The sequence below is a fragment of the Dendrobates tinctorius genome, unplaced genomic scaffold (assembly GCF_039654945.1).
Source record: "Dendrobates tinctorius isolate UK_male_01 unplaced genomic scaffold, ASM3965494v1 ptg000075l, whole genome shotgun sequence".
Classification (NCBI taxonomy): Eukaryota; Metazoa; Chordata; class Amphibia; order Anura; family Dendrobatidae; genus Dendrobates; species Dendrobates tinctorius.
Genome location: NW_027361743.1, coordinates 9,221,927 through 9,240,556, shown reverse-complemented (window position 1 = coordinate 9,240,556; position 18,630 = coordinate 9,221,927). Strand labels below are relative to the sequence as shown.

The 18,630-nt window shown below is 45.3% G+C and overlaps 1 protein-coding gene across 1 annotated transcript; it reads left to right on the top strand.

Annotated features, from left to right (window-relative positions):
• The first annotated feature begins 511 nt into the window (after positions 1–511).
• On the top strand, positions 512–17,537 carry LOC141096406 (zona pellucida sperm-binding protein 4-like). Its single transcript, XM_073582974.1, has 12 exons — positions 512–692; positions 1,642–1,763; positions 2,021–2,117; positions 3,696–3,842; positions 4,369–4,556; positions 5,429–5,526; positions 5,641–5,768; positions 8,087–8,276; positions 13,632–13,776; positions 13,924–13,996; positions 15,399–15,509; positions 17,083–17,537. The coding sequence occupies exons 1-12, from the start codon at positions 530–532 to the stop codon at positions 17,268–17,270; spliced, it is 1,650 nt and encodes a 549-aa protein (XP_073439075.1). The 5' UTR covers positions 512–529; the 3' UTR covers positions 17,271–17,537.
• Positions 17,538–18,630: the final 1,093 nt, after the last annotated feature.

Genomic DNA, 18,630 nt, shown 5'->3' with positions numbered 1-18,630 from the left:
CATTGGGCTCCATTATATGTCCATTTTGCTATCCAGCGAGAAAATCTCGCCAGACTGATGTCAAAAGGATGCTTACATGCGATTAAAATCGCATCACTGAAGAAAAATTGCATCAAAAACGCATCACTGGTTAAGATACCTTTGTGCGATTTCGGACCGTTAAAATGGGACCGATTTTTTATTCGTTGTGTGTGACTCCAGCCTTAAGCTACGTTTTCTCAATGAGATTTGAGTGAGTTTTTTGATGTTGCAGATTTTCTGCACTCATTAAGTGAAATAAGTTACTTGATTTTTTTTTTTTTTTAACACATAGCGCAAAAAATCCACCAAAAACTCATCATGGAAATGTAGCCTAAGGTGCAAATGAAAAACATCAAAAACTAGACAAAAAAAAAAGGTGCAAGCGCACTAATGAATTTTCCCAATGTGATGACTCAGGGCCTATGAATGGGTTACTTAAAGCTGCCCAGGTGGCCAATCACATTACTATATAGGTGCTCCTGGTGCTAGGTGTGGTCAGTGGTTCAGGATGGTGTGGTTAAGGCTGGTGGGGCTAGTGTGCTGGCTGCTATGGTTGGGCTTGGACAGTAGCCATGGCCTGCAGGAGACACCACAGATACAATGTGGGGTGGAGAGCATGCAGATTGTTGTGCCACTGAGTCTGAAGGGTGACCACAAGATGAAGATTTTAAGTAAGTGTTAAAAATATCCCTTATGATGGTTATTGGCCTATGATCAACCAACTTATGCTGACCCCAAGAGCCTGCTCAGTCTTTTGTAGTCATGGGCAGCTGGACCACCTAGCTCTGCTTGCCAAAGAGTGAGCTCTTATTTAATGAACACATGCATGGTGTGGTAGAATCAAAGCATTGTCTAGGGAGAGTAAGTAGGCTTCTGGTGTCCTTGACCTTGTCGTATGTTTTACCCTCTCTCCTTCATTGAGAGCCATTCTGAGAATGTAAATGGCTCACTTGGGTGCTGGCTACCATTGATAACTAAGGGAGCCGTCTGTGACTTATTGGTCAGGAATGACCCATTGCTAGTTGGACAGATTTATATACATATTTAGGATGAGGTGGTGGGGTGAGCATATTTCTATAAATGCCATATAATTGATGGGGTGGGCACAGTAGTCAGTGATGCTGACTGGCTTGTGCATAAGAGTATTTGTAAGCCCTAGCTCCAGAGGCAATGTTGGTAGTCTGTGGCTTCTGGACCAGAGCCCTGTAGAACTCCTACTGTCTGGGGAGAAGACATTTGTGACTACTAAGCTTGAGTCTTTGGGGATGCTGGTAGGCTTTTTGACTACTTATGTTGGTGCTGGCCTTTAGTCCTGTGAATCAGCCAATGGTATTTATCAATTTGATGTGGAAACTGAATTGTGGTCCCATAGTGAATGAGTGGGGGTTTTCTTCTTCTGGACTACATGCAAGCATTTGTGACCAGATGGTTTGGAGCTGCACAAAATGGCACATTGAGTCACCTGTGTGCAAAGCCTTTCTAGCAGTGCGTGCAGTAGATGTCATGGCCCCTCTCGTACTAAGGCTGCGTTTGCATCCAGCGAATGTATTCAATATACCTACACCACTGGCACTTGGTGGAGTGCTGATTATTCTTGCTCACCCATGCCCTGTTTTTCAGATAAAGATGGAAAAATGGAGCTTCTGAGAAATAATTCATCTTGCGGCATTTGGGTGAACAGGAGAAGCGATGGCTCTGTGATCATTGGGTCATCTTATGATGGTTGCTACATCTCTCCAAAAGTAAGCGTATAAAGTGGTGCTCTGGCATTATGCAGCCATCATGGGTTCCCAAGTGTCTTCAGTTTCATATGGAGCCAGAAAGCTAAAGCTGGGACTTGTATCAAGGCAAAACCGAGCTGTAGGGAGAACATTACCTATGGCATTATTAGATGGCCTTGCTTCGGGCTATTTGCACTGCTCTTTCCTCAATGTTGGATGTCTTGGTAGTTACTGGCATCAAGTGTAAATTTTTTGTTTTTTTTTTTTCTCCACTTTAGTACACTGATTATGTATTGACCCTCGGATTCACCACAAGAAATAGTGGTGAAAAGAAAGTAACTGTGAGAAAGGAGATGACGTGCCCAGAAAGAACCTGTGAGTGTTGCTATATAACATGCATCAATGTCTGTCCATCTGGAAAAGCTAGTATATAAGGGTATCAAAGGATGGGCAAATTTCGCCTTCTCCTGCTTAATTTATGATCACATTAGTGTTCAGGATGAGTAAGTCCAACGTATAATTGTTAGTGTACACCATCTGCGGTAGTTACCACCACCACCTCCTTCTCCCTGCAGAACACTCCTAGGCAACTCTTGTAAGAGCCGGAAAGATGGATCCTAGATCCAGTCTATTGCCTTCAAGTGACTGATGTAAAGCGATCTCTGCTGTCAACTGAAGTTCAGGCAAAATGTCTGTCCTCTCCATCCTAGACCAAGAATAAATGTTCTCTGATCAGGAAATATAGACAGCTTTAAATTGATAGCCATGCTTCTCCTAAAATATCATTCAGTGATCCCTACCATCCTCACTTGGTTAAAGCCCTCTTGGTTTTGAAATTTTTTTTGGCAGAAGTGGACAATTTTCCTGAGGGGCCATATGAGACAATGATGGTTGTGGAGGGCTCGACGGGCTGAAATTAACTCTGATATGAGCATATTAATTAGAATTCACTGTATTGAGCATAAAGTATGCTGACATCCCCTATGTACAGCATGAGCCCCCACATAGCCTCCCATACACATGTAAAAAAAAATACCATGTACTGGCCTCATCACTATTCCACTGGCTCTCTGCTCCTGTCTCTACAGTGCACATCTAATGAGATAATGACATCACATCAGCTATCTCACACTGGTGGAAGAATGGGGTCGTTGGCCCTGTCCTCAATCTAGTCACCGCTGTCTGCATCCTGAGGTGGTGGGCAAGGGCATAGTGCAACCCATGGGCCACGGTTTCAGCCATCTGGATCTAGGTCTATGGGCCAGGCTGGCTGTGGGCCACATTTTGCCCAGGCGCCTGTTATGGCTTCTGGCAGTTACACCCATGGAAGTAGACATGTGGGTCTTCTGTAGGTCATGGGATTCCTTTCCCCTACTTGGGAGTATTTCTTGTTTCAATGCTGCACAACTGGTTATATGGAAGTATTGATAATTGACAGACGAGACTGAAAGCGACAACAACCACTCAATCTTGTGGTATGTGATGCAAACAATCTTGGTATAACTTCACATCACCTCGCCCTTCCACATGCTAATACTATGTGCATGTAGCTCTTGTAAAGTCCATGACCAGTTCATTACTGAAATCAGTGCTTGAATTGATATGCAAATGAGGCTAAAAGACTGGTGGATTTAAAGCCTTTGTCACTCCAGCTCTTCCCTCAGCCAGCACTACCTCCTCCTACTTGACTGAATATCTATGCTGTGATATCAGGCAAAGGAGCAATCAGTCAAGCATTGGAAGACAGAGCTGGAGTGACTAAGCCTTTTAGCTCTTCAGCCTTGTATGAATATCAAATTGAAAACTGAATTTTCATAATGGAGGACTGGCCATGTAAAAGTATTGATGCACTTGGGTTTTTTTTTTGTTTTTTTTTTTAAGGGTGGCATGTACATATTTTAAGATGGGTGAAATCCTGCTGACAAACTCACATTCTGCTCTACTTCTCGGCAGATGGTGACTCTCCAATGCCGGACCAGTGTGATTCTGTCATAAGATCTAACCGGCTGAGCTGTAAGAGTTCCCAGGTATCTTGTGCCGATATGGGTTGCTGCTATGATCCCTCCGATAGGATTACTCCATGCTATTATGGCAACAAAGGTGAGATTTTTATCTTAATGCCTGAAACTAAGCTGTAGTTACAGAAGTAATGTTTTTGATATTAACATAGATCCTTCTCGAATTATACTGTTCTAAGGCTTACAGCATTGAAGGCACACCTATCCACTACCACAAAATTCATGGCAATGTATACAGTCTATATACAAATGCAATCCGCCCCTGTCCTGAGTACCGCCGCAGGCTAGAGCCATACACCAGTGTTGGGGCGGTCTCTGCAGACAGTGGTAGCTTGCCATAAAGAAGGTGGATGTCTGCCTGCTCTTCAGGAGCACTGACAAGTATAGTTCATCGCACTCCTTACCAGCGGCACCTGTGATATAAGCCATGACTAAACTTGAGCAGAATTCATAATGTCGTCTAACGTAGGTAGCAATGGATGAAGCTTCCTGGTGGCTGGAGCTACTTGTTTCTTGTAACTTAATAACTTAAAATGACAATGATCATTAGCAGCTCTGATGCCGATAACCTAATCTAATATGTTCCTGTAATGCATCATTGCCCTCAGTGACTGCCCGCTGCACACCAGATGGCCTCTTCTCTGTTGCCATTCCAAAGACCTTGACCAAGCCTGAACTTGACCTGTCCTCCACCCATCTCCGGGAAAGTAGCCGTGCCGAATGTAATCCAATAGAAAGAAATGACTTCTTCCTGCTCTACCAGTTCCCAGTTTCTTCTTGTGGAACCACATTAAAGGTACAGTATTCAATGGCATTTGTGCAAGGAAATGTGGTTCTAAATTCTCCCAATATCTCATCCAAAGCATAATGCTGTGTTTTAGAAGAGGGAATAGACTGAAGTTTCAATGCTGAAAACTAGCATGGTGCATAAGTAAAACCAATGCAATGGACCCATATGATTTAATGAAAAATTGGCAGTATTTTTATATTTCCATCCTGATTTACTGTGATATTATAACTCAACTCACTCATCACTTTTATTTTCCACAACCATGCAAATATCTCTTGACAAGGAGACCAACTACATCTTGTCTCTGGCCTTTCCATACTTTGAAGCACAACTACCGTAGCTGGTTTGTCCCTTCCTGACCTAAGTTTTCTACTAAATGAAGATGTTGATGTCCTCCAGTCTTCATTACCAGAATAACGGGGGGGGGAAGGGGGGCATACTCCACTCCTGTGACGCCCTGGTCTGCTGGGGAACAATAACTAGAATGTCCAAATGTCATGGGACCACTGCAGCCAATAGGCTATTGGCAGTAACACTAGGGCCAGTGATCGTCTGTTACGATCACTTGGATGCACAGCGTTTCTAACTTAACTAAAAATCTAGTTAAGGCATTTCTCATTCTATAGTGTGAGCTGATCATTCAGACCCTCACAATACTGAGTGAATACTGCTGCCCCCCCATCGTTCTCAATCCACGTTGGCCATAGATTTGATGGTGTATTCTGTCCCATTACCCCTTGGATGTGAGGGTCTCAGAATGTCAAGCTCATGCTTGGATGAAGTTTTTATTTTTTTTTTTCCATGTGAGGGACTTTTTCTATATCTACTAATTAATGTGAAATGGTGACATAACAGCAATTGCTAAGTCTATCTCCTAGGTGACTGGAGAACATGTAGTGTATGAAAATGAACTGGAGGCTACCCAAACCCAACTGACATGGAATAGAGTATCTATCACTAGAGATACTACCTTCAGGTAATGGTACAAATGCAACAGGGCAGCCAAATTTGGCCAAGAACCTGACATGTCTACATTAGGGTTTCTACTTCTACATCCATTAAAGTTGTGGGGGTTTTTTTTTTGGTTCAGGTTATTGGTTCGCTGTCACTATGCAGTCCTTGGCTTCAAACCATTAAAAGTGGAGGTAGTGACTCTACCACCCCCACCACCAGTGTCCAGTGAAGGACCGCTCAGTTTTGACCTGAGGATCAGTCTAGGTAAGACATCTTGTGGTTCTGTCTTACACTCTGGGCAAAATGCACAAACCCAGTGACTTAAGGTTTTTGTAAAACCAACACGATAAATTGATCATCTGAGTGGCATAACTGCTTCCCTTTTGTCGAGACCCAGCCAACATCTTCTCAGGGGAGACAGATATGGCACTCTGCCTCTTCCAGGCCCACGATTGCTGCATCCTCACAAATCTTAAGATGTGTCCTCATACTGTTTGGAGACTTGCAGTGCTCTAGGACTTTAGCCTCTGCTGCATTCATGTTCTTGGAACCTGTCACTATCTAGCACTTCCTTCACACTTGACTCTCACCCTGACTCCACACTCGCAGGAAGTACTTCCTTTAAAGGGATCCTGTCAACCTCGTTTTGCTGCTAAAAGATGCGACCACTGCCTTTTGGGGCTTATCTACAGCATTCTGTAATGCTGTAGCTAAGCCCCTGGTGTGACCTGTAAGGGGGAAAAAACAAGTTTTATTACACTCACCCAGGGGCAGTCTGGTCTGATGGGTGTTGCAGGTCTTGGGTCTGGCACCTCCCATCTTCATGCAATATCATCCTGCTTGCTTTGCACCATGCCCCTGCACAGGTGTACTGATCTGCCCTGTTGGAGCCAAGTACTGCAGTGCACAGGTGCTGGGTCTTTCTGACCTTTCCCTACTCAATGCAGTACTTTGCTTTGCCCTCAATGGGGCAGATCAGTATGCCGGTGTAGGAGCGCGGCATGAAGCAAGCAGGATGACTGCATCTCATGAAGATGGGAGGCGCCGGACCTGTGACACCCGTCGGACCAGACCTCAGTGGACCATCCCAGAGGAGTATAATAAAACTTGTTTTTCTTTCAGGTCACACTGGGGGCTTATCTACGTTGCAGAATGAGGTGACTGGTTCCCTCTAACTGATCTATCCCCTCCCAAACAGTGAATTAATCTCAAGCTGTTAACAGTTTGCACCCCACAGGGTAGTAGACAATCACTAATCTATGTAATTTCACTAGTGGACAGAACACCTTCCCTTCCACTCCCTGGGAACAGCCTTGAGGCAGAGCTTCCAGGAGAACAAGACACACCAGAAAGAAGGATAAAATGCAACACTCTTTATCAAACTACCATGACCCTAACTCCTTGTAACATGACTTCATCTACCCCCTTTAAACATTCTACAGTTACTCTTTTTTGCTTTTATCTTTTAAGTTACAAACTTGTAAATTGTACTAGATTGTTATGGTGTATGGTTGCTGCTTGAGTCCTAAAGGAACCTGAATCTCAGGCCACCCCCTGGAAGGCTCCCACCCTCATCTGTGCTTGTTCTCCCACTCTGTGGCCTCCTTTCCCTTAAGCTGGAGTCAAACATAGCGACTTACCAGCGATCCCGACAACTATATCAACGTGTCAGGGTCACTGGTAAGTCACTGTGATAGCTGGTGGAGCTGTCACACAGACAGCTTCACCAGCAATCAGGACGCCAAGGTGAGGAGCAAGCCCAGGAGCAGCGGACAAGTGTGCCTGCTGTTCCAGTCCTCCACCAGCAGAGGGCACACCTGCATTCCTGGCAGCATCCTGCCTCCTGGTCCCCAGCATGCGGCGGCAGGTACACACTCCGCGGGCTCCTGGTCCCCCAGCGTGAGGCGGCGGCACCTGTAACTCGCTGGTAACTTACACATCAGGTATCCAAGGGATGTGCATCGCTGTGTGACAGGGCCCTTCGTGTCAGTAGAATTTACTCAGATTCTACCCGCAGGTCAGGTCTCTGGGTGCAGACGTGGCACACTTGGCTATTCAGTCTGACTACTTGGGTTGCTGACCTTGAATGACACATCTTAATCTTGGGTTTTCAGTCCTTTTGAAGACTACAGAGGCTGGACAGACATCTGACTGGGATGATTTAGCAAATCCTGCTTTGAGCAGGGGGTTAGACCAGATGGCCCAGGAGGTCCCTTCCAACTCTGATTCTATTTCTAAGGGAGTGAACAAGTCTCTTTTCAACCCTCTTACAAGCTGTCTTCACATCTCTCTTGAAACCAGATTTTGCAAAAAATCTATAGGTCTTTAGAGATGTTTCAACACAGCCCTGCAAGGGATGGTATAAAAGCTGACTACATAGGACCTTCAGAGCTGAATACTTCTCACATCAAAAAAGCTGAAGAGCAAATGTGTACAAAGGCATGCAACATCAAGACTGAGATTTCACTAGGGCTAATACTTTATTTCTGATTTATTTTAGTTCTCATGGCTTAGATCTATAAAATTTATCTTTTCCTTCTAATGGTGCACTGGTACATGATCAAACTTTCTTTGTCTTCCAGATTCCACATATGCAGAGTATTATACAGATGCCGACTATCCAGTGATTAAAGTACTGAGGGAACCAGTGTTTGTGGATGTCAGAATCCTGCAAAGAACTGACCCAAATCTGATCCTTGTTCTACATCAATGCTGGGCCACACCATCCCCTAACCCTATGAATGTCATCCAGTGGCCAATACTTGTTAATGGGTGAGTAAACCTTGGCAGGGTTCTTCAGAAATTCTGCCTCCCACCTTCATGAAAAATTACTTTTTTTTTTTAAAGTTAAATCACATGTTCATAAAGTGTTGCATTCTATCATGACCATTTTCCCTTCACCCATGACAGCACACCTGAGAGGGATCCACCCCACCAGGACAGGAACCTACAGATATAAGGAGCAGCACCTCTCCCCTGCTTCAGTTGGGTTCCTGTCCTAGGAAGGGAATCCCAGTCTGACAGCGGCAGTGCCTGTCATGGATGAAGAGCCCAAGGCCGTCCAGGCGCGGGAAGAGCAGGTCAGCTTACCTGCAGCACCGGCCGTCGGTCTCCTGGAAGCGCAGTCCCCGGGGTCCTCCTGCAGGCTCCAGGTTCGTGCAGGTGCGGCTAGGTGGCCTCTGTGATCCGGGGCACTCCTCTGTGCCTCCCTCCCCTCGCCCCGAACCTTCTCCCTCACAACATGGCGGAGAGCCAGGGGGTAGTTTCCGGCCACTGACTTCAGCAGCGCAGGGCACCCTGGGAGCGCGCCAGCTGACGTCAGAGGCAATGGAAAGATGGCGCCCGGTGCGATACCAGCCGCATGAACAGCGCTCGGCCGGCGGTCGCAGGGGGGAGAAAGGAAAGAGGGGGAAACGCTCACTGGGCCAGACCTATTTAAAGGAGGAAGGACGTCAGTGCGGCCAGGTAAAACTATGGGGTCAGAGCAGGAACGATCACCGTCTCCTCCACCTCTGCCCCATCACAAACCTCCACTTGCAAGCATGGCAGCCATCCAAGCGGCAAGAACAGCAGTCGCCTGAGCCACAGGTCGGGAGACTCCTCAATGTCCAGAGAGCACAGGCCACATGCTCCACCACAGCCTCCGAGTCCAGTACCTGACTTTATGGGTGGTGAGTGATCTCCATGAATGTTAGTATGTTAATGGGGTCCTTCTTGTGTGTTAATTTCCTTAGGGAAAGGCCAAAAAAGCAGGGAGCAAGAGAAACCATAGGGATTGTGCCATATGTAGGAGCCCCCTAGCAAGAGATTGGCAGAAGGACCTTTGCGCCAGCTGTAACCAGCAAACCACGGTGGAGGCACCAAGCTTTGCAACTAACCTCAAATCGGTCATCAAGTCCGAGGTGCAAGGCTCACTTAAAGTGTTAAAGGAAAAGAGTAGGAAAGACTCCCCTAGTTCTTCAGACTCCTCTTCGGCTGTATCTCAGGTCGAACACCTGTCCTCCTCCTCGGATAGTGACACAGGTGGCAAGCTATGTTTTCCGGTAGAGGATACGGATGCTCTCCTCAATGCCATTAAAATAACCATGGGCCTACAGGAGGAAAAAACGGCTAAGTCTCTGGAAGACGTCATGTTCGGGGGTCTACAGGAAAGAAACGCACCTTTCCAGTCAAGAGTCCAGGCACTCATTGGAAGAGAATGGAAGTAACCTGAAAGATCAGGAGCACTTCCCTTCTCCTCTAAAAGGAGATATCCCCTTTGAACATAAAGACACGGAGATATGGGACAAAGTCCCAAAGATTGATGCAGCAGTGTTGTCTTAAAAAATCGGCCCTGCCCCTGGAAGACTCAGGTGTGCTTAGACCCGCTAGATAAAGTGGATTCCTACTTAAAACATACGTGGGAAGCAGCAGCAGGAGGACTAAAACCGGCAATAGCCGGCACCTGCACAGCACGTTCCCTAACAATTTGGCTACAGCAGCTAGAAGAGAAACTTGCTTCAAAGGTCTCGAGGGGAAAAAATTCTGGCAGATATGTTTTTTCTACACGGAGCAGCAGCTTTTTTGGCTGACATTTCTGCCGATTTCATGAGGCTGACGGCAAGAGCAGCAAGGTTATCAAACGTCGTAAGGCATGCATTATGGCTTAAAGGTTGTCCCAGAGACCTACAGTCTAAAGCCAAGTTGTGATCTCTTCCGTGTGATCAATTTTTGTTTGGAAAAAATTTAGATGACATCTTGGAAAAAGCAAGTGATAGAAAGAAGGGCTTCCCCAGGTTTCCAGGAGATCAAAGAAGGCTGTCTTTTCAGAGGAAAATTCAACAGGGGCCATTCTCCAGGGGATAGGAAAAAATGGATGACAAAAGGAAGGAGGAGTCTGGATTCATGTTTGGAGGAGCTGCCTCATCCTTAAAAATATACCCACGATGATGCTGACATCCCGGTAGGGGGAGACTAATGCTTTTTTTCCCAGGCCTGGGAAGGCATCTCTTCCAATGCTTGGATCTTAAACATCATAAAAGGCCTCAATCCTTTTTTTTTTTTTTTTTTTTTTTTTTTTTTTTGTGTGGCCGAGAGCATCATTTGCGGTGCCCCCCCCCCCCCCCCATCAGGAAGGGGATAGAGGAACAATTGGCCCTGGAGTCAGAAATCTTAAGTCTGCTAGACAAACACGTTCTGACCAAAGTCCCAAGCAGACAGGAGAGAGCGGGTTTCTACTCACCCCTCTTCCTGATGATGGGGGGGGGGGGGGAAATAAAAAACCAGACCAGTCATTCAGAATTATAAACCTCAGAGGCCTCAATCAGTGGATAGAAAATCAGACCTTCAAAATGGAATCGGTATCTCCGGCCGTAACTACTACACTACAAATTTTTTTTTTTTTTTTTTTTTTTAAGGCCGTAGTCCATCTAAAGGATGCCTACTATCATGTCCCAATCCACCCAGGATATCAAAGGTACTTGAGAGTAGCTCTCTACATCCAGGGCAATCTCAGGCACTTTCAATTCAGAGCCCTTCCATTCGGCATATCTATAGCCCCGAGTGTTTACGAAAGTCGTAGTGGAGATGACAGCCTTCCTCCGAATCCACAACACAATTATAATAGTCCAAATAGGGTATTCCCTAATAGTGGGCAACTCAGAACAACACTGCACAGAGCAAGTAGAAAGGGTAACAAATACCCTACAGAAATTCAGGTGGATGGTAAACATCAAAACTACAACCCCTAAAGAGACGATTTTTTTTTTTTTTTTTTTTTTTTTTCCTAGGGTTCATCCTGGACTCAGAACAACAAACTTGTCTGTTACCAGAGGCCAAGATAGAAAAGGTGAGGAATATGACTTTGGTGGCCCTAGACCAACCTCACATGACCCTGAGAGGCGTGATGTCCTTGCTAGGCACCCTGACAGCGTGTATTCCAGCAGTCAGGTGGACACAATTTCATACCTAGAATCTCTGCCTGAAGTTGATATCAGCACAGAAATCGTTAGAGGGCATTTGGAAGGAAGGCTGGTGCTTTCCTTAAAGGTCAAACTCTCTCAGATGGTGGTTAGACAGGACAAACCTGATGTCAGGAATGTTATGGCACAAACCAGTATCCAACATAATTCTGACAGACGTGAGTTCCTTGGGGTTGGGGGGCACACCTAAGGACAGACGGCCCAGGGACCATGGGGGGCCTCAAGAGCAAAACACATCTTCCAACTTGAGAGAACTACAGGCAGTAAACAAAGCCTTTAAAATCTTTATTCCCTGTCTAAAAGGCTGCAATGTCCAGATCATGTCGGACAACAAAGTGGCAGTGGCATATATCAATCACCAGGGGGAACAAGGTCCCAATCAACAAACGAGATTTTTCAGAGAGCAACATCTACTCTCCCTGACGGCACTACATATAAGAGGGGTAGAAGCCGACTTCCTGAGCCGCAATATACTAAGGCAAGGAGAATGGATCCTAAATCAGCTAGTGTTTCAGAAGAGTTCAACTTTGGGGAGAACCGGCAGTAGACCTCTGCCAACAAAAGCAACACGGCTAGAGAGATTTTGTTCATTAAACCCAAAAAAAACATGGGTGGTGGACGCATTGCAAATTCCGTGGAATTTCAAACTAGGTGACTTGTTTCCTCCAGTAGCTCTGATCCCAACAGTTGTGAGGAAAAGAAGGGAAGATCAAGCCAGAGTGATCTTAATAGCCCCATTCTGGCCAAAAAGGCCATGGTTCTCGCTGCTGCAAATGATGTCCCTCTCGGATCCATGGGTACTACCAGAGATCCCAGACCTGCTAGCTGAGGGTCCAATTTTCCACACAAGTCAAGGGATTCCATCTGACAGCGTGGATTTTGAAAGGTCACTTTTAAGGGATAGAGGTTTTTCTCTGGGGTTGGTGGCTACGCTGTTGAAAAGTAGGAAGCCAGTAACAACTAACATGGAATAAGTTTCTACAGTTCCTGGGAAAGCCACTAGACTAAAAGCCCCTAATTAAGGCCATCTTGGAATTCTTACAGGCAGGATTACAGCTAGGACTAGTGGTAAATACCCTTAAAGTTCAGGTGTCTGCACTGGGCGCACTATATACTGTAACTGCAACATAGCAGCAAACTTGCAGGCCCTCTCAGTGAATCCACCTTACACCCAGGTGTACCAGGACAGGGTCCTCCTAAAAACAGACCCTGCTTATCTACCTAAAGTGGTATCAGATTTCCACTGTAGCCAGGAGATTGTCCTCCCCTCCTGTGAGAATCCAAAAAACCCAGGGGAGGAGAAATTCCACAAATTGGATGTAAAAAGGGCCCTGCTAGAATATATATCAGTGACTAGCCAGTGGAGGAGGTCCCAGTCCCTATTTGTAGCCTTCCAGGGTGCCAGGAAAGGTTATGGAGTATCAAAAGGGACCATAGCCAGATGGATTAGGGAGGCCATTAGTGTGGCATTCAGATTCCTGACAGCATCAAGGCTCATTCCACCAGAGCCGTGGCGACCTTCTGGGCCGAAAAGGCAGAGGTATCAATAGACCAAATTTGCAAGGCCGCTACCTGGGCCTCACCTTCAACCTGCTTTAGACACTATAGATTAAATCTATCCTCTGACTTAACCTTTGGTAGAAGGGAGCTGCAAGCAGTGGTCCCTCCCTAAGGTGTTTCGAAGTCTCCAAAAATCTCTTAGGTGTGCTGTCATGGGTGAAGGGAAAACCACCCTGGTTACTTACCGGTAGCTGGCATTTCCAGAACCCATGACAGCACCCATATAACCCCCCTTTCACCATATGGGTGTGCACACTAGTAGGGTGTACAGTATTTGTGTGATGTGGTGTCAGATAAACATGTAACTAACCAGGAAGTTCTCTCCATGCTCTGTAACCAACTGAAGCAGGGGATAGGTGCCACCCCTTATATTTCAGTAGGGTCCTGGTGGGGCAGATCCCTCTCAGGTGTTATGGGTTCTGGAAAAACCAGCTACCAGTAAGTAACCATGGTGGTTTTCTTTCTATATTAATTTTAAAGCCAAGATTTAATCTGCCAAGTTTCATCTACAAAAGTCTACTGCACTCTCCTGTGGTCCACATCTGATATATCTTCTGTCCCATTAAGTTCAGGCTGAACCATCTAATGTCCAGCCATTTGTTTGCAGGTGTCCATTTGTCGGTGATAGCTACAAGTCGGAGCTGATTCCTGTTCCAAGTTCCTCTGTAGCTTTCCCTAATCATTTCTCCAGGTTTGATGTGAAGACTTTTACCTTTGTGGAAGTGATGACCCAGGAACCTCTTGCAGGACAGGTATAAACTAATGATGGGCCTACTACTCCAAAACTTGCCCAAATTATTGGGCAAAACTGGCTTTGTAAGAGCCAAATGTTTTGGCTTTGTTAGAAGCTCCAGCAAACACCTACAGGAGCCTTAGACTTGCTCTCACTTCTATTCTAGGTGTATTTCCACTGCAGTGTTTCCGCCTGTGTCCCTGGGCCAAATGATGACTGTGCTACCAGGTGTTCCAGAAGTAAGTGGCCAGCTATAACGCATGGCCAACTTCTCAGCTGGGGTTTATGTAGGATGAGGGTGATTCCAGCTCCACAATGTGCTGCATTGTAGCCCAGTCTATAATTGACTCTTGGCACTGAATATGCTCAGTGTTTGTTGACCCCATGGCAGCCAAGACAATCACCTAGTTGTCACTAACAAAAAATGAAGCTATCCACCATTTCTCAGACTTAAATACTTTAAGGATTGAATTTCCTACCCCAAGTGTTTAGTTATATGGCCTAACGTAACATAATCATGTTGCTGGCAACACTTTCATATAACTTGTGCTAGTTATGCATACCAGGAAAGGGGACCATGCATATCAGGATTGGGGGGGGGGGGGGGGGGGTGACTGGACCATGCATATCAGGATTGGGGGTGCATTATTAAAACTTCATAAATAAACTACATACATTCTAGAATACCCAATGCATTAGAATCGGGCTACCATCTAGTACCATAATATAGTTCCACAAAGAATGGTAACACATGTGTGAATGTGGCAGTACCATAAATCTGAGCAATAATGCATATGTAGCAGTACTGCAAATTAATCTTAGACATTACCAACATTAATAATTCTATAGTGCCAACATATTCCACAGCACTTTACACTTCAGAGGGGACTTGTGCAGACAATACACTACATCATAACAAACAGATCAAAACAGATACCAAGAGGAATGAGGGCCCTGCTTACAATCGATGAGGTAAAAAGGAAGACCTGAAAAGTGGATGGTAACAATTGCTTTTGGTCGGACCAGCCATAGTGTAGAGTTGAGTGTTCCTGTGATGCTGCCTGAACCAGTTAAGTCTAAATATGTAACAGTACAGACACAGAGGGTTATTAAATGCATAAAGCATGTGGGAACATGATGCGAGGAACCTGGTTATGGTAAAAAAAACTTTGAATGGGATATTTAGGCTAATGCATTGAGGTGATAGGCCAGTCTGAACAAATGTGGTTTTAAGGCACGCTTAAAACTGTGGGGATTAATCGTATTAGCCTGGGTAGTGCATTCCAAAGAATTGGCGCAGCACGTGAAAAGTCTTGGAGACGGGAGTGGGAGGCTCTGATTATTGAGGATGTTAACCTCGGGTCAATAGCAGAACGGAGGGCATGGGTAGGGTGGTAGGCTGAGATTAGCATATGTAGACATCAACACATGGAAAATAATTAGAGGAAGGGAAGCAAGGAGGTAATTCTCTCACCCCTTACACATACACCTTACACTTTTGCCATAGCAATACTTTGCACATGGGACTTTTCTCCCCCTCCCACTAAAAGCCTCCTGAGATGGCCATATGCTAGAAGAAGCTGATTAGTTAACAACTTTTACATCTACTACTGATCATAAGAACTGTGCTCTTCTCTTCAGGAAAAAGATCTGCTAACATGCTAAGGCTTGAGAGTGAACCAGTCCTGGTATCATCCAATGTCCCGATCTACTTTCAGTACGCTCCGCCAGTGGCGCCAAATGACTACAAAGGTGAGTAGACACCTTCTCTTAACGCCTTGGTTCACTTGAAGGAAGCACCAGTGATTCCCAACACTAAGGCTTGCAGCACGCTGTGCAGTTGAAATGGAGGTTGAGTCTGAGTGCGCCTCCATGCCACTCTTTCGTTGGACTGCCCAAGAACAGTACAGCTATAAGGGAAAGGCCTGCTCCTGTCTTCAGAACCAGAATCCTGTGACTCCAGTCTCTGGCATCTGGGCACAAGTAAAGATGTCCTGAATACAGCCAAGTAAAGGTGCCTCCAATAGCTTGTACCTGAATGTTAGCTTAGGGGTGGGCAACTTTCCTAAGGAGCCACATGACTGACTTATGGAGGCCCAACCAACTTGCCAAACTTAATTGTGCTCTTTATCAACTTTTATCAATTAATATTGAGCAAAATTAAGTCTAAATCACTGCTTCTTCTAATAGATGTTACCAAAGAGTGTAACCTGTATTCTTATCAGTAGCTGCTAATGTACTTTTTAATAACTTCAAATTATTCAGCTCCTGTTAAGCCTTTTTATTTTGAGGGACTTTTTCAAGCATTGGCTCACAAGTCCCCATTTCCCCATCTCCCAAAACCCTCTGAACAGTATTGGGTCTCCACAGAGCCCCTTTCACAACACTGTGCCCCCACATAGCTCACTACAGTATGATGCCCCTTCGCAGTATGTCCCCCACAAAGCCACCCTCTGGATGTCATTAACAGTGTGTTGCCGAAGAGCCCCCAGTGTCCTCAAACAGCACCTTTACATGTAGTTGCATCCCCAGTTATGTTCCCTCACTTGCTTTTTGGTGCACATCCTTCTATCCCCACAACTTTCTACAATGTACTGTGAATTAAAGTGGTTGTCCACTACTGGGACAACACTTCTCAGTTTGCCCCGTAAAAATAAACCCTTATACACACCTCCCATGTTGGCAATCTCCTTCTCTGGGGGAGCTGAGCAGACGTGAGCCACAGCTCTGACTGTTAATTACTAAACTTTTAACTGAACAGTCAGAACTGACGCTTACTTTCTGTCAACTACTGAATCATCTAAAGGTGGAGAGATGCCGGTGCTAAACCAGCACAGGAGCGAGTGCTGGAACGGCGCTCGCATGGGAGGTGAGTATATGGCTATGTTCACACACTCAGTATTTGGTCTAAATTTTTATTTTTCCCAAAATCCAAGTGGAAAGTATAACAAACATAAGCCCACGTCTCCATTTTTCACCCACTCCTGATCATGGCTAACAAATGATGCAAAATGCTGCACTAGATTTCTGGGCATAGAATTGGCAGTGCCATGTCAGAAGGCAATGATGAAGGACCCACCTCCATACTGTGAACCTGCTGCTGACTCCTGCAGTGGATATGTGAATTGAACCAGGTTCTTGACCATGCCAATGGTGCACCCCCCCCCCCCCCATGCATGGTTATAGTTTTCATATAAGCCATATACTCGTATATCACTGTTAGAAATGTTATGGGGCTCTTACATCACTGTTATAATTAGATCCGTTTGCTTTTCAATGTCACTGACTCATTTAACATCAATTTATTTTCCAAACTTCTATGAAGTTGGCATTTCCCATTCTGAGACGTTGATAGATGGAGCAGCTATTGCCATGGGGCTTCTTGTAGTTGTTCTTCTGACCCTGACGACATGGACCATGTACAGACAGCGGAAATGTAAATCTGTACCGATCAGCAACTCTCCTATGAAGAAGACCATCCAGATCGGGACAATATCTGCTAAATGCTCCTAAGAGGGAACACTATCCATATTCGCAAGCCTGAGACTGCTGCGGGGACTATTACAGCTTCTGTGTGGATAAGGGGGATGGTTGACTGCATCCAGAGTGGCACCGAAACCATCCTCTGCTACATCACTATCTGGGCCTGTACCGGTCTGGGCTGTTTTATGTTGTGTTAATGACTATAAATGTAACTGCACTGTTATAATGGTGGCCATAAATCTGTCTTGTCTGCATGAAGATGTGTTGATTGTATCAATAAAACAATATTTTCCTCAATTTCCCATGGATATATTTCAATCTAGTTATTAACATTAAGTCTCCCCAAAAACTTGTGATAGTGGTATAGGGTCTTCAAAGTCAACAATAGATGTTCATTTGAATACCATGCCTGCCCCTGCCTAACATTAAGGGGTTTCTCTGGGAATGAGAATTACTAAAGGAAACGCTATTATAAAATCTTAAATATTAAATGGCAGATCACAATCCTGTCTATGGAGGTAATTGCTATAGAATTGATGGCCACCACCTCACTAAAGACTCGGACCAGTCCTGGAATGTTAGACAGGAGCCTGTGAGCAACAAGGGGCTCAACGTTCCCAGACGGATCTCCACAAGGCCTCATAACACCTGTTTAAAAGTACATGATGCTATCAGTGTCTGGCTAATCTTTCATGGATTAAAAAAGACAAACCTGCTCCTACAATTTGCAGTGTTAAACACGGATGGCACATGGACTGTACACCTCCATCTAAGAGGGGAGCAGGTTAAATCAGATGCAGAATAAGACAACTTCTATACTGAGAAAGTGAGAACACAAACCCCTTGTGTATGGCAGTTTAGTCTGATTTGCAGTGAAGTGGGTGAGAAGGATTGAAATGGAGGGGGGGGGGGGTGAAGCTTTCAAGGCATGGAGCGCAGCACTTACAAGCTCTCTGCCTGCATGTGTTTTGACGTTGTACTCCTCCGATGAAGCAAAGCTGCCCCAAGTGGCATTGGAAGGGGAACACTCCTGCTACCCAGATGCTTGACCACTCTGCCTCCCAGGACTGCCCTTGGGAGACTGGGAATCAGTGCACCCCTGATGTGGGATCTTGAGATGGACAACCCCTCTTAAATCCAAGAATGCAAGTAGTGGGGAAAGTTAATAGGGAGGAAGCATTTTGACTAATGTTGCCAGCTCATACAGCATCTTACAAAACATACTGCATTGCCAGCCAATAACACAATACTGTACACACTCGCACAGCAGATGGGGTTCAAAGAAATGCACATTATAAAAAAAAAAAAAAAAAAAAAAATGGCTTTATTCTTGGTCATTCTGGGGTTATTTCAGAATATCATGGCTGAGCTCTGAAAATGGTTCTGATTT